Consider the following 15,392-nt stretch of genomic DNA (forward strand, 5'->3'; position numbering starts at 1 on the left):
CGGGGCTTACTCTCAGAAAAGTGTGGTTAGGATTGCAGCCTTCGTCAGCATTATTTCCCATTTGCCTTCTAAAATATATGATAAAATTCAGGCCTGTTTCAAATCAGATCTGCAAGATCTGACGCCCAGATTTCACGTTGCACGTAGACAGAACTGACCTTTCACCCTAGTGAACACTGCTTAACTGGTGCACACTTCCCAGCAATTATTTCCATTTCAGACCAGCTAGAATTGTTGACAATGGCACGATGATGATGAAAGAAAAGGGATAAATTGCTTCTTTAAACATGCAGTTCACAAAGCAGTTTACGAGCCAAAGAAATAAAAATGGGGTCCCCTGTTCCAAAGTGATTCATCCGCCCCCCCCCCCCCCAACAAGGATACACCAGCAGACTGGAAAAGATGCTATGAGCCACTAAGGAAAAAAGCCATTCTAAAAGATGCTATGCTGGGATGAAGAGAGACAGTGGCTCTCCCGCTGCTAAATATAAGGATCATCACTTTAAAAGTTGCCTCTTTGCCCAGTTAGCAAGAGTACCAGTTATGCATTGCATAGAGAACATCTTCCTTTACTTGTTCTTGCTGCTCATCGTAGGACCAATTTTTCTTCTGAGAGAGGGAGAAAAATGTCTCTCTACCCGTGCATAATTTGACAAACCTCCATCATGTTCTATGTCCCGCACGTTGTAACCTTTCTTTGCAGAGGATACAGTCCTGGGTATAAGGCTGGCAGATGTGATTTTGTGAGGTATGGCTGTGTGAACTGCAAAGCAACCCAATGACCCTGGGATTCTGAAGTGGTTAAGCAAGACACTTCCCCTTTCAAGCTCCTGGGATGATGGTGGTTAACATGCAAGGCTTTCCATTTCCCTTTATAGATTCACAACTCCTTTGCCTACTGCATTTTTCCAATGATGTACACAGGCATGGCGCATTTTATGCAGGGGCTATGTTCTTGAAAATCAGCATGTACTGTGGGCCCTAGGTATCGCGGAGGGTCCGTTCCCAGACTCCCTTTCCCCCGCAGATACCAATTTCTGCAGATCAGTGGTTCTCACACTTTTAGCACTGGGACCCACTTTTTAGAATGAGAATCTGTCAGGACCCGCCAGATGTGATGTCATGACTGGAAGTTTCACCATCAAGCAGGAAAATTAACAATCCTGGGCTGCAATCCTACCCACTTTCCCAGGAGTTAGTCCCATTTACTGTCATTGTTAAAAGTATATACAGAGTAGCCTGTTAAAAGCACAGATCTGTAACATTTTCCCTATACAGTCACATGCCATGGTAGCATAAAGTCTATTAAAAATAAAATATTGAAATGAATGGGGACCCACCTGAAATTTGCTTGCAACCCACCTAGTGGGTCCTGACCCACAGTTTGAGAAACACAGTGTGAATAATTAAAACGTGGCAGCACCTGATGAATTTCTACCTGGCTCATGCATCTATAAATGTGTAATGCAGCTATACATTAATTACTATTCTTATTTAATACAGTGTCATCCATGTGTGTGCATAAATGAATACAGTATTTGTGTATTTTTTATTTTGGTCAGGCCTGGTTAGTACTTGGATGGGAGACCTCTTGGGAATACCGGGTGCTGTAGGCTTATACCATAGTCTTTCAAGACTGAAGGTTGCCAACCATTATTTTATTTTATTATTATTATTAAATAATTATTAAATATATGGAATCATGTAATAAACATATTGAAAATAATTTGATTAATGCAACACCCATCTCTCCCTCCCGCCAATGTAATTCACAGCAAAAAGCCGCAAGAAACAAAAAAATGTTTGAGCAGTGAGCCTTGTTTGGTTTCCTGCGCCCGCTCGCGCCAACATTACAAAGCGCTCCTATCGTTCTTAGCCAGCCTGGGGGCGCCAGAGAGCAAAGACGGCTGTAAGAGTATAGACATACAGAAGCTAGACTGACTTATATGGGTAGATTCCGGGTTATCCACACTCTTTTTCCTGCAAGGCAGAGCTGCCCATTGAAATCAGTGGATAAGTCCAGGATCTGGGCAGTAGATGCCAGGGCTACTGAGATGAATTTATCAGGGGGTATAACTACAAAGTTTCTTTTGGACCCCCTCCCAGGGGGGAGGGAAGGGGTAAAACAAAGTGGGGGGACCATGGTGATGGGGATTGGCAGAACAGGGGCAAGGAGGAGACAAACAGGGAGGGAGTGGTGGCCACAGCCAGAAAAGTCTTTAGAGCCCAGGTCTACTGGGCTTCCTGGTGCAGTGTCCAGGTCTATCCACCCATGCAGCATCTGTAGCTATAAGGAAAACCAAACACACTCTTAAGTCTCTCCAAACTTTTTTAAATATAGGAAATCATGGCAGAAAATGGGCATCAGAATGGAAAGTGTCTCGTGTGCACCAAAGCCTACTTCTGCAGCAGCTGTAGTCCTGCAGCTGTGTCCCTGAGCTCTGTACACTCCTGCATGGTCAGCAGATCCACAAGCCCAAGAGCTACTGTAGCAGGTCAATTTCCTCCCAGACTTGATACAGTGTTAAGGAGTGTCATGTATGCATTCCTTAGCCCTGTGCTTACAGTTTGTGGCAGCCCGCAGTATCCCATGTGGGGAGTGAGTCCTGGTGAGCCTGGAAAATGTAGGATCCCAGGAAATTTCTGGGGCCTCTCCTTCGGCTTCTGAGTGCCCACAGACCCTGGTAGATGCCATTGGGCAGCATGTGTCCCATCCAGAAAAAGCACCTTCAGAGAGAGAATCATCTTCTCTTTCTAACTTGGGCCTTATTTCATGTGAATTTTTTTAAATTCATTTGAGTTTGGGCCCACTGCATGCAATCGGGTGCTGCATTTGGAATGGGCAGGATGTGATTGAGCAGTTCCAGTTGTAATCAATGTCAGTGCACTAAACTTTGTTGCAATAGAGGGGCATTTTGTAAAGGGGATTTGGAGAGGGAAATCTCGACCTCAGCCTCACCTCTCTAACCTGCACTGTTAACCAGGACCGCTTTGCAGGGCTGTCCTAAACCTCCTCCTGGCCTCCCACTTTCAGTGAAAGAACAGCACCACTAGACTGCGTTGCAGGGCTGCCCTATGCCACTCTGTCGACCTCATTCTGATCTCCAACATGCAAGAATAACAATCGTGCACTGCCCTGCAGGGCTGTTGTAGCCACAGTCTGCCCAACCTGTAATATGGGATTGTGAGCTGTTTTTTGCACCAAATGCTTAGAAACTCAAAAATGTTTCATGAGAAAGAAGCCTTAAACTAGAAAGAAATGGGGGCCCTTCTTTTTGCAGGGATGGGGGGAAAGAGGACACAGGCTGGGGCCCTGGTATATCTATGTCAAAATTCTGAATTTCTCCATTGATTCCTATGGGCTGGTCTCATTCCCTTCCCTGGGCACAATTTTTCAAAAAGGCTGCTCCAATTCCCTTCCAGAAAATCCTCCACCTGTCATGAGATTCTTCTCTGTAGTATTCTCTAACACTGTGGGAAAGGAAAAGAAAGGTGAGAACTTACCTGTTGAGTGACAGTTCCAACTGACCAATCGGAAAAGCCCAATTGTGTTGCACACTTGGGGGGGGGGAGATTCCAGCCAAGCCAGCTGTTAAGTTACCATAGTGACTGCAAGGACAGTGGCTTGGGCAGCTGGATCAAGAGTAGAGCAGATAGAGAGAGAAAAAGAGAGCGAGAGAGGTGGCGGATGTACAAGAATCGGGGCCCTGGCTAGTGTAACATGGCCACTATCCGGGTCTACTACACCAGTGTTACGGGATCCAGGGAGGTGAGGGGCAGAGAAATTTATGATAAGATCAGTGGTTGTTTGCCAGGGACAAGACGCTCCACGTGTCAGTGATGGGATGCAATGAGAACATCACATGGTCACATCAGGGATGGGTATTGTTGGGGGCCTCCAGCCAATCCCTGAGACCACCTCTGTGCCGATACCTTTCATGTGGTAGTGGTGGTGAAGTGAGGCCTCTTTTGGGGACCAAGAAAGTTGCCTTCCATCTACCTTACCGGTGCCTACACTGCCTGGCAGCTGCTCTCCAAACTAGATAGGCTCTCTCCCCAATCGATCTGGTGATGCCAGGGATTGAAACTGGAGCATCCTGTATCCTCAAAGCAGGTGCTTCTCCAGCAAGGCGTAACCCCTCCTCTATTCCTATTTTGTTTGTCTAGGTGAAGAAGAGGCAGTCGGAAGTCCTCCGTATTCTGGATGGAAATAGTATGAAATATGAGTTAGTGGACGTCTCCATCAGTGAAAGCTTGCTGCAAGAAATGAGGAACAAAACCGGCAAGAGTGATGCAATTCCACCACAGATATTCAACGGAGAGCAGTACTGTGGGGTAAGAAACATCCCTCAATGCTTAAAAGCTCAGAATGACAGATGCAAGGGAGGGCACCAGGATGCAGGTCTCTTGTTATCTGGTGTGCTCCTTGGGGCATTTGGTGGGCCGCTGTGAGATACAGGAAGCTGGACTAGATGGGCCTATGGCCTGATCCAGTGGGGCTGTTCTTATGTTCTTAACTACAATTCCCAGGAAGCCTTGCAGGTCTCTTGTTATCTGGTGTGCTCCCTGGCTGTGAGATACAGGAAGCTGGACTAGATGGGCCTAAGGCCTGATCCAGTGGGGCTGTTCTTATGTTCTTAACCAAGGAAGAGCCCTGCTGGATCAGGCCAAGGGGGCATCTAGTCCAGCTTCCTGTATCTCACAGTGGCCCACCAGATGTCTCAGGGAGCACACGATACATCCTGCATCCTGTTCACACTCCCTTGGATTCTGAGGTTGTCTACATCTAAAAGCAAGGGGTTGCACATACCCGTTCTGCTTGTAACCTGCGATGGACTTCTGGTCGGCTCTGTGTAACTTCCCATGTGCATTTATTTCTCTCAGGGTTTTGAGATGCTTCACGAAGCCAGCGAGAACGAGGAAGTGAGGAAGTTCTTGAAGATGGCAACAGATGAGATGGCCAGCTGAAGGCTCTACAGAGTCCTCAGACCAGCTAAACAGATTGTTAATCTCATTGTTAATGATGTTGACAAGTTTTACCCACACGTGAACACTGCAGCACTGACATGTTAGCCATGGAATGACATGTATGCTTTTTGCATGCTCTGCTTTTTTCCTAAAGAACCTTTCCATGCCCGGATCAAGGCTGAATGCTGTCTCCTTCAGAGACTCGCTGGGACAGTGAATGCACTGGGCAGTATAGCTCAGGTGGAATATTAAAAGGCAGCTATTGTGCATATGAACTATCTGAACCTTAAGTGGCATTTTTCTTGTGAGACATAGACCTTTGTTCATTCAGACACAGTGTTGGAGAGATTCAGGTCCTGGGCAGTAAACTTCAAGCTTCTGGGATCCACTTCAAAAAATAAATAAATTCCAGAGCTTTGGGAGCTTATACATGCAAAATGGCAACTTGGGAAGGTGAAGCTCCGTGCCAAAGTGGTGGCTTGGGGCACAGCCAATTGTCAAATCACCGTGTTTAAATTTTGTCGTTTGGATACATGCTCAAAGCTCAGTCGTGTGCTTTGATCAATATTCCATCCTAGTGGCAGACTGGAGCAAAGCAGGGGGATCAAATGCCCTGGGTGCTGCACTTGTCCCCCCCACTGCGCCTCCGCTTGCCCATTTGAGCCATTCTGCGAGCAGGCGAGGCTCGCACGGCGCTCAATAGTGGGCGAGAAGCCTCCGGAGGCTTCCCCCACTGTTTTAAGCAATACTTCCAGTGAGAAGTCTTAGAAGTCTTCTCGATTGCCACTGAGCATTGCGCAAGACTCTGTGACCCTTGGTAAGTTTCGGGTGGGGGGGTGGAGGCGGCAGCAGTGGTATGCTAGAGGGGGGTGGCATTTTGGAGGTGGAGTGGCATGTCACAGGCCTGCCCCAATGCGTAATGAGAGCAGTTCTGCTACTGTTCCACTTCCTGTGCATATCATTTTTTGTATGTACCATGGGCCTCTGGGATGCCTACAGTGGGCAGAAGTGGAGAGCTGGCCACACCACTGGCCTTTCCTAGGTAAAGGTCTCCACTTGGACCTCTATGCATCTTTTCACTTGCCACCTCTCCCTAGTCCTATTTTACTGAGGGCTTGGGGAGCAGAGTTCCTGCCTTGGGTGTGGGCTGAGCTCAGTGGTAGTAAGTGGGAATAGTTCCTCCCTTACCCACCATGGCTTACCAGTTGCCCAGCTGCACTGGTCTCTTGGGGGGGGGAAGGCTCCAAAGTGACGGAACTCCCATTGTCTAGGACAGGGGTGCCCAAACCCTGGCCCGGGGGCCACTTGCAGCCCTCGGGGGCTCCCAATCAGGCCCTCAGGGAGCCCCCAGTCTCCAATGAGTCTCTGGCCCCCCAGAGACTTGCTGGAGCCCATGCTGGCCCAACGCAACCACTCTCAGTATGAGGAGAACTGTTCGACTCTCGCCTGAGCTGTGGGACAAGGGCTCCCTCCACTACTTGCTGTTTCACATCTGTGATGCAGCAGTGGCAGCGAAGGAAAGGCTGGCCTTGCTTTGTGCAAGGCCTTTTATAGGCCTTGAGCTACTGCAAGACCTTCATTCGTTCATATAAGTCCCATCTCTAATAAATTCATTTATGTAAATTTATTCAAATTTTAATGCAAATTAATTCTTCCCCCCCCCCTCGCCTCGACACAGTGTCAGAGAGATGATGTGGCCCTCCTGCCCAAAAGTTTGGACACCCCTGGTCTAGGAGCATTTGGCACTGACTGGCCTGTGGGGAAATTAGGGAGGGCAATGCTTCCCAGCGAATTATGAACTGCCTCCCCTTATAGACTTATGGAAGTCTACAGTCCAAGCATGACTCTCAATTTTCATAAAAAGACTTAACGGCGCTACTACCAATAGATGCTGGAAGTCATAGTCAGCTAGGTGGTCCTTCATTGTACCCTTGGCCAATGACCAACCTGGCCAACTTCTAACACTACCTGTGGGGTGGCAAAGGAACTCTGCAGGGCAAGGCATAGGATTCTGCAGACAGACTGAAAGGAGTGCTCCGTAAAGTTATTTTCCCTTCTGCTCACACAGGCTTCTTCTGGTTCGCTCAGTGCTTCTAACTTTTTAGCGCCGGGACCCACTTTTTAGAATGACAATCTGCCGGGACCCACCAGAAGTGATATCCTTAACCTGGAAGTGATGTCATGGTCAGAGGTGGCATCAATGTAGGCTTCAAACCTAAACCACAATCAGCCAAAGGTCCCATTAGATAGTGCACTCGTGCTGTTATTTTGCATAGCTCAAAATTCAACCATTCCAGCTTGGAAGTCAAAGCAGAACAGAGATTTGGATCCTTCTCCACCCACACAGCCCTCCCCCCTTTCCAGCGTCCCACCTATTCAGGGCAAAGCACCAAGCCTCTCTCCCACCAGGAGCTTGCCCTGCCCAGCAGCTCCGTACCCTGTATTTTCAGCTCTGTATTTTCAACGGTGGTTGAGCGAGGTGCTGTGTGACCCAGCTGAAACTGGCTCGCAACCCACCAGTTTGAGAAATGCTGGGTTAACTAATACAACCGGTCTGCTTAAAAAAATAAATAAAATAAAAACCCGTCAATTGCAAACAGATTGCTCTGGGAATGCATTACAGGAGAGACAGAATTAAAATGTGTCAAGTGGGAATGTTTATTATGAAATGCATTCCACTGAAACATGAAACAGTGGTGCCATATATTTGAGGCAGATATGCAGCTCTTTCAGATTTTGGAATTCAGGCTGTCCTCCCTTTGTGTCAATCACTAACATTAACACTTAACTGAAAGTTTCAGGGAAAACTCTACAAGAAATTCACAGTTCTAGTGAAAAAAAAATCTCTAAAAAAAGAGGAACATGAAGGAAAGGAAGTCTTGTGGTTGGGGACTTTCCAGTCCAGAATGATCACTAAAGGTGGCAGGGACGACGACGGAGAAATTCAAAATTAAAAGTCAGAGTGCAAGGCCTAAATAGAACAACTTTTCAGAACTAAGGCTGTGACATGACAATCCTGATTCATGTCACAAAAACTAGCCTTTTTTCTGGTTTTAAATTCAAAGCACCTGAACACGAATGTGAACATTTGGCAAAGTAAAAAAACAAAAATATTTGCATTATGGTGAGAATGCCACAGGAATCTTGGCTGTGTTCTCATGCAAGTGGCCCACATGCGCTTATGCTGTATCCCTTCAGATTGCAGGGGATGGCTCTCCTGATTGAACACTTTTCTACACCAAACATACGTGTACACAGAAAACTAGCATCTCAGGCAAAGGCTGAAGAAGAATCATTCTGCCCACATGCTAGCTCTCTTTGTGCAGGCATTTATTTTATCCTAATTCAGCATTCAAAGCAGGTGAGTCTTCACTTGCAGACTGAAGGGTCATAAAACTCAGGCAACAGGTTTAGCACCTCACTGAGGACTAGATCCTTTTTGCTAGATTGTGCACCAGGGTTGCCATCGACATAGCTTCATTCTATTTTGCAGTGAACAAGGGTGCTAGTTAAACACATTCAGCGTGATCAGACTGCCTGCCACGATAACACAATGAAGTCGCTGCGGGGGGTGCAAGAGGTGCGGGCCGCAGCAGGTGACACGCACAGTTTGGGTGTCACTACTACTCACCAAAATTTTTAAAATCTTTGTATTTTTGAATTCAGTCATGTTATATATCAATCAATGCATAATTTCAGGCAGAATGCAATGAAACAAACCGCGTTGAAGTATTTCTATACAACAAAAGTTACAGCCAAAAATAACAGTGGGGTGGGATGAAGATATCTCACCATGTGCACCTCCTGGGGCATTGTTTTCTCAGGCAATGTGCAGAAGAAAGCATGCACCTAGATTAGCAAAAGGGGAATCAGATTTTGTATGGGGAAAGTAGGGCAGGGGAAGAGAGAATACATAACCCATCCATGATATTTCTTTGGATCAGCCAAAGCCCATCTAACTATGTTCCCCACTGGAGCCCACCAGATGCTTTCCAGAAGCCCACAAACATGGCTTGAAGTTGACAGTCCTTTGCTTGCTGCTGATGCCCCAACCAGAACCTGGACGTCAAATCTGAACTGTTCTGAATACGAACATATTGCTAAATCGGATAATAGCCATTGACAGTGCACCTCCGCGGATATGTCTCGGTCCCTTCAAAAGCCAGAGGACATTATCACCATCTTCAATTGCAGTGAATTCCATTATGGAGTGATCCCCATCAACGGTTAAGTTTCCATAGGAAACTCTATGTATTTCACTAATGCAGGTCTATGCAGCTGGTTTGCAGAGGAAAAACAAAGTTATACTACAGCCTTAAAAATCAAGTGCAAGCTATCATCTTGGCGAACTATTTGAAAATGCTTTATTGCAACAGTCTAGTAAACTTAATCAACAAGAAACTCCAAGATTTCTCCCTGTCTAATAATTCATTAGAGAGAGGGAAACAATGAGCTCATTTCGTCGAGGGGGTTTTTCCCCAGGAATGGCCAGATGTGCTTTCTGAAATGTGCACATCTCTGCTGGGATGCCTTAAGAAACCCATGCCGTTCAGGAAACAAAGCAGCTTTTGTTCACCCTCTCCTGTGTGCTTTTAGGTTGGGAGCAGCCGTAGACCCTGAAAGGGGAGCCCGGATGGTAACCGGACTCCCAAGAACAAAACTTCTACTACACCAAAGTTCTCTTAACTTTCACACCGAAATCCAACAGTTTGGGAGCTACAGGCTCTTAACTTTGGATAAGTTGTATATTTAGAAGATCATATGAATCACATATGAAAAGATCATATGAATCACAAAAAAGTGTTTCTCCATCCCATGTTTTTTTCCTCCCCTGCTGAAGTTGGGAATTGCCCCTGAAAAAGATAAAAGCACATGGGGATAATGATTCTCCCCCTCCCAGCACATTCTGGGACTAACAAAGACTGTGATGTCCATGCAGCTGTTTTAAAGGGGGGGGAAATGTGTTTCCAGTTGTGTGTCATAAGAACTTAAGAACAGCCCCACTGGATCAGGCCATAGGCCCATCTAGTCCAGCTTCCTGTATCTCACAGCGGACCACCAAATGCCCCAGGGAGCACACCAGATAACAAGAGACCTCATCCTGGTGCCCTCCCTTGCATCTGGCATTCTGACATAGCCCATTTCTAAAATCAGGAGGTTGTACATGCACATCATGGCTTGTAACCCGTAATGGATTTTTCCTCCAGAAACTTGTCCAATCCCCTTTTAAAGGCGTCCAGACCACACACCATCACCACATCCTGTGGCAAGGAGTTTCACAGACCAACCACACGCTGAGTAAAGAAATATTTTCTTTTGTCTGTTCTAACTCTCCCAACACTCAATTTCAGTGGATGTCCCCTGGTCTTCACATGCTCATGTCGTTTGGCCAAAGGTCATTAAAAGCACACAGGAAATTTTTTAAATGGGCATTCGCACAAGTTTGGGATATGGGTTAGAACTTAAAACAGGCCATGATATACAGGCGGGCCCCGGGTATCCGCATATCTGGTACCTGAGGTTGCAATTATCCACGGATCCAGAGGATACCGCATCGCAATGCATTCTGGAAGACAATGAGCGAAGGGAGGTGCCTCAACATGACCAGGAAGAGTCTATAGGCAGCCCAGAAGTTTGCTTGCAGCCTTCCACAGTGGTTTAGCTGCACAGAGGTAGGCACAGCTATTTTGGGTGCATTCCTTTACTTTACTTTCCTTACCTTTTAAAAGGGCATCCCAGGTATCCCTGGAATATGTGGGGGGTCTGGAATGGAACCCCTGTGGACACGGGTAAGCCTGCACTTTCCTATCAGTGAGTTCATGCTTTGTCCTCTATACAGATATAATCCTATCCTACTCTTCTGCCATTTCCTCAGGACTGCATGAAGAACAGAGAAATGCAAAAGAGGCTTCCTACTGATCTGCTAAGCACAGAAATAAAGGGCCAGTTTAGGCTTGTGTGGTCCTGAATGGACACATGCGTGTTCTCTAGGCACACGTGATATGCTAACTAACCACTTATAGACGGACGCCCAGCAATTCTTGAGACTGCTGATAGATACCACCACAGTCTCAAACATGACAATTGCTACAGTCTGTGATCTCCACTATCTCAGTCCATGATTGATGTTTAAAGCATGGTTCAGTTTGGACAATCCTCCAACCAAGGTTTGAAGGAGGAGGGCATGTGCCATAGGCTCGTGCGTGACCTCTCTGGTTATTCTGCATAGACAGACAGCCTCCTCTATTTCCTGGCTTCCTCTAGTGGCAAACTACGGTTTCTCTAACTCTAGTTTGCCCTGACATCTAGATGAGGAAAATTACAGCTGGTGTTATGCTACAATCCTTTGAAAGTGAGAAGACTTGGTTGCAAGCATCAAATAGACCAGTGGTTCCCAAACTTTTTAGCACTGGGACCCACTTTTTAAAACGACACCATATCGGGACCCACCTATCTTTACAATTTTTTAAAAAATAGTTTCAGTTTATCAGCTGCTCAAGCCTGTTTTTATCCTGTTTACTATGGTGGGGGGCGCCTTCTGGAGCATTTGTTGAGCTCCACATTCAACGGATTGGGACCAATTTGGTGACCTTGCAATCCCCTTTGCCTGGCCTTCAAGTTTGCCAACCACAAGTAAATCCCTAAGTGTGACTCAGTTTTGCTTTCCAAATGTTTCCATACATTTTCCTAGTCAGCTTGGAAAGGGGACTTCCTTCTCAAGTGTTTTTTGGGGCCTGTGTTCATCGGATTGGGACCATTCTGGTGGCATTGTGTTCCTCTCAACCGGCCCTTCGAAGAAGATGGAGGCACGGTCGCCTACTCATGAGTAGGCTCAGTTTCATTTCCATAGGGCTCAGTTTCACTGTCCACCAACAATCAAGTTGCAACCCACTGATAGGTTGTAATGGAAGATCAGAAGATCATCAGGTGGATGCTGTGGTGTTGACAGCAGCTGGCTGACAGTTCTGGGAAGGGCAGGGCTGGCTCCACAGCTGTAATCAATCAAGGCCAATGGAGACCTGGCTGGACACCTGAGCTTCATTTGACCTTGATGGGACTTTGAATGAGCTAAGGAGGTAGCTCACAGCTGAGCTGCATTTGCACTTAATGGGACACAAAGGATAAAAGGCAGCTACAGAAGGACCAAAGGCTACCCTGACCCAGAGGAGACCTGACCAGACCAGAATTTGACCTTGGACTGTGACCCGGCATATTGACTTTGGACTGTGATTTGGCAATCTGCATTTATTGAACTGGGACTTGACTCTGACGCTTGCTTACTACCTGGGTGAGTTAGCAAAGGGAAACTAACCAGCCTTAAGCAGGCACGATACCTAGTGGGGAGGAGCTGTGACACAACATAGGTCCCGATCCACAGTTTGGGAAACACTAAAATAGGCTATAACTCAGTGCATTATAAACAATATTTGCTTGAGTACTGGAAGGCAAGAATGAAGATGCACCAAGCTAGCAAAAGGTCTGTATTGAGGGGATTGCAGGACTAGGGCCTTGGGATTCATTCGTGTTCTATTCATGTTCTCTTTCAAATTGACATGAAATCAAGAGACCAATACCTTTCAAGTTTACTTTGAAACTTGTGGTCTTGATATATCACTCCCACACAGTGATGGTGTCAGAGATTGACCAGGTCAGGCTCTGGTAGCATTCGGTATGTCATCAAGGGATGGTCAGGGGAGGGCCCAGTGCAATGGACTGCCCCAGAGATCACAGCAACCTGGTGCTAGCACTGTACGCCACCAGTGCACCCCAACCTTTTGGAAAAATTTAGCTATAACCTGGAGCAGATAAATACTGAGGTCAACAGCACTGCTTTCTTCACTGAGCTGTAGTACTGCAAATCCATGGTGACAAAGGAAGAGTGTGGCTTGTTCTCTCAAAATATTTCTTCCTATACAGCAGATTTGCAAGGCCAATTCCTTAGAAGGCAATCACTGCAATGACTTGACCAGCTTTCCATGGGATAGCGTGTACAAAACATGCAGCGGACTCAACCTTTTTGCACAACTTGACACAAGAAGCATCAAACCTCACAGCCCCATTCCCGGTGTCAGGTTAATGCCACTAGATCATTAATCAGGTAAAAATTTTGCACATATGGGCACATTCCAACCCTTGAGAGGCAATCACATTGTGCAGCAATCAAAACTGCAGTGTGTGTGGGGGGGGGAACACCCCACATCAGTCATTTCCATTAAAATCCCATGGTGTCATTTTTAACGTCTATGCCAGTGGTTCTCAAATTGTGGGTCGTGACCCAATTTTTGGTGTTGTGCAAAACTGACAGAGCAGATTAGGCTATATGCATCAAAAGTAAAACAAGCACATACTTGTGGGGGAGAAGCACTGCTACTCCATCACCATTATAGCCACATCCGGTTGGCAACCTTCAGTCTTGAAAGACTGGCGGTCCCAGGCGGTCTCCCATCCAAGTACTAACCAGGCCTGACCCTGCTTAGCTTCCAAGATCAGACAAGATCGGGCATGTGCAGGGTAACAGTTGCTGTCACATCCCTTGGCATTTATAAACCAGGCAGCAGCCTCTGGGGACTCTAAAAAGTTTAAGAACCACTATGCTGTATGCTACAAAGTTAAAACACTTTCAGCAGCATCCCTCCTCCATACTGAGAGTTCACAAAATGATTACAGAAGTCCTCACTTAATGTCATTGCCTTCAGTCATTTCGCTTTAACGCTGATGAGAAAACAAACCACCCCAGCCCGCCAGCAAGTTACTACCCCCCCCAAAGTCTCATGCTACAGCACAGCCTACTTAAAACTGAGCTGCATCTACCAGCCACTTTCCTAATAAGACCCCACAGTGGTTTTGCTAGGGACACCGGGGCTTGCTTCAACGCAAAAGCAGAGGAAACCACACTACCATCATAAGTATCCCATAGTAAAAGGTAAGTACCGTACAGTAAGGCAGCCATTATATTGGAATACACTCCTGCAGTTTTCCTATAACACCCACAAGCACTAAACACCTACAACTTCCACAACTTCTCTGGACAGACCTCCAACTTTAACTCTTTAACTGTATAAGCTATGGCTTTCTCAGATAAGGTCTGTGATGACGTTGAACAGAAACAGGTACAGCCCATCAATAAGCCTGCTGCAAAATTGGTTTAGTTTTAAGTTGTTTTACAGCCCAATCTTAGGCACATCTACTTAGAAGTAAGTCCTATTATAGACAATGGAGCTTACTCCCAAATTAAGTCTGATTTCGACAGCTAAGCAGGGACAGGCCTGGTTAGTACTTGGATGGGAGACCGCTTGGGAATACCGGGTGCTGTAGGCTTACACCATGATCTCGGAAGCTAAGCAGGGTCAGGCCTGGTTAGTACTTGGATGGGTGACCGCTTGGGAATACTGGGTGCTGTAGGCTTATACCATAGTCTTTCGAGACTGAAAGTTGCCAACCAACCAAATGTGGCTAGGATTTCAGCCTTTATTAAAGTCACAGTTTCCAAGAACCTATTGATGATATTAAGTGAGGACTTTCTGTACAAAGTTATTTTTTTAAAGTCATTTTTAAAAATAGGATTATGATAATTGGCTGTTTTGAATAGTGTTTTAGAGGCTGTTGGGGGGTTTATTAACAGATGATTTTGCTATTATTCCTTCCCATTTAATGAAAAAAAAACCAACAGCTGGCTTTAAAACAGTTGGATCGATATCTATATCGGCATCATTAATAGTAAAATAGGATGGGTTTGTTTTGTAAGTTTACAAAAATTTATGCAACAGTAAAAAGCAGATTACATCATTTGGAGGAGAAGAAAAATCAATTCTTCCTAAATACTTTGATTATATCAGTTCTCCACAAAGAAGCCACAGCTTTCACATGGCACTTTTGTTTAGACATGGCAGAATTCTGTGCGCAGCAGGCAGTATTTTAGGATAAATACGACAGAACCTTTTTTTTCCTTGAAGTGGAGACCATTTTTTTGCTACTGTATAAAAAGCTGTGGGGAAAAAATTCCCTTTACAAGAATGTTTAAGGCTTGAGACGGAGGCGGCGAGGAAAGTCATGCTTCTTGCTTTGCCAGGGCTTCTGCCTCCTGAAACAAAAACACAAGGGCACACAGGGGAGTTAAACGCACAAGTTATTTTGGCAAAATGCTGACAATTTGGGATACACGGTTTTTTAAAAACACAAATGCACCCAAGCCTCGAGTCTAAAGGTGCCCTTGTCATATCCAGTTTGTTGATGCCCCCAATTCCACACAGATTTGCGAGAAGCCAAAGGTGCTTCTTCAGAAAGGACAGAAGTCTGCCTTTCAGGTAAATTGCTTGAACATGTGCACCCCCACAGCACCTCCTATGCGCACCCACAGCAACCGCAGCTTGCTAGCAAAATTAGACTAAGACAAAACAGATCAGATTCAAAATAGTAAGAAATCA

General features: G+C 46.0%; 2 protein-coding genes across 2 annotated transcripts in view; one reads left to right on the top strand and one right to left on the bottom strand.

Moving 5' to 3' along the window:
- Positions 1–3,721: 3,721 nt before the first annotated feature.
- LOC136663265 (SH3 domain-binding glutamic acid-rich-like protein 3) lies at positions 3,722–4,975 on the top strand. The gene is made up of 3 exons (XM_066640265.1): positions 3,722–3,769; positions 4,168–4,335; positions 4,885–4,975. Exons 1-3 carry the CDS (start codon positions 3,722–3,724, stop codon positions 4,966–4,968), a joined length of 300 nt encoding a protein of 99 aa, XP_066496362.1. The 3' UTR covers positions 4,969–4,975.
- Positions 4,976–7,602: 2,627 nt separating this feature from the next.
- Positions 7,603–15,392, bottom strand: part of SH3BGRL (SH3 domain binding glutamate rich protein like) — a 30,921-nt gene continuing 23,131 nt past the window's right edge. Inside the window, exon 4 of the mRNA XM_066640066.1 lies at positions 7,603–15,049. Coding sequence (XP_066496163.1) covers positions 15,017–15,049 — 33 coding nt within the window. The 3' untranslated portion in view covers positions 7,603–15,016. The remainder of the gene's footprint in view (positions 15,050–15,392) is intronic.

Source organism: Tiliqua scincoides, chromosome 12, assembly GCF_035046505.1.
Source record: "Tiliqua scincoides isolate rTilSci1 chromosome 12, rTilSci1.hap2, whole genome shotgun sequence".
Classification (NCBI taxonomy): Eukaryota; Metazoa; Chordata; class Lepidosauria; order Squamata; family Scincidae; genus Tiliqua; species Tiliqua scincoides.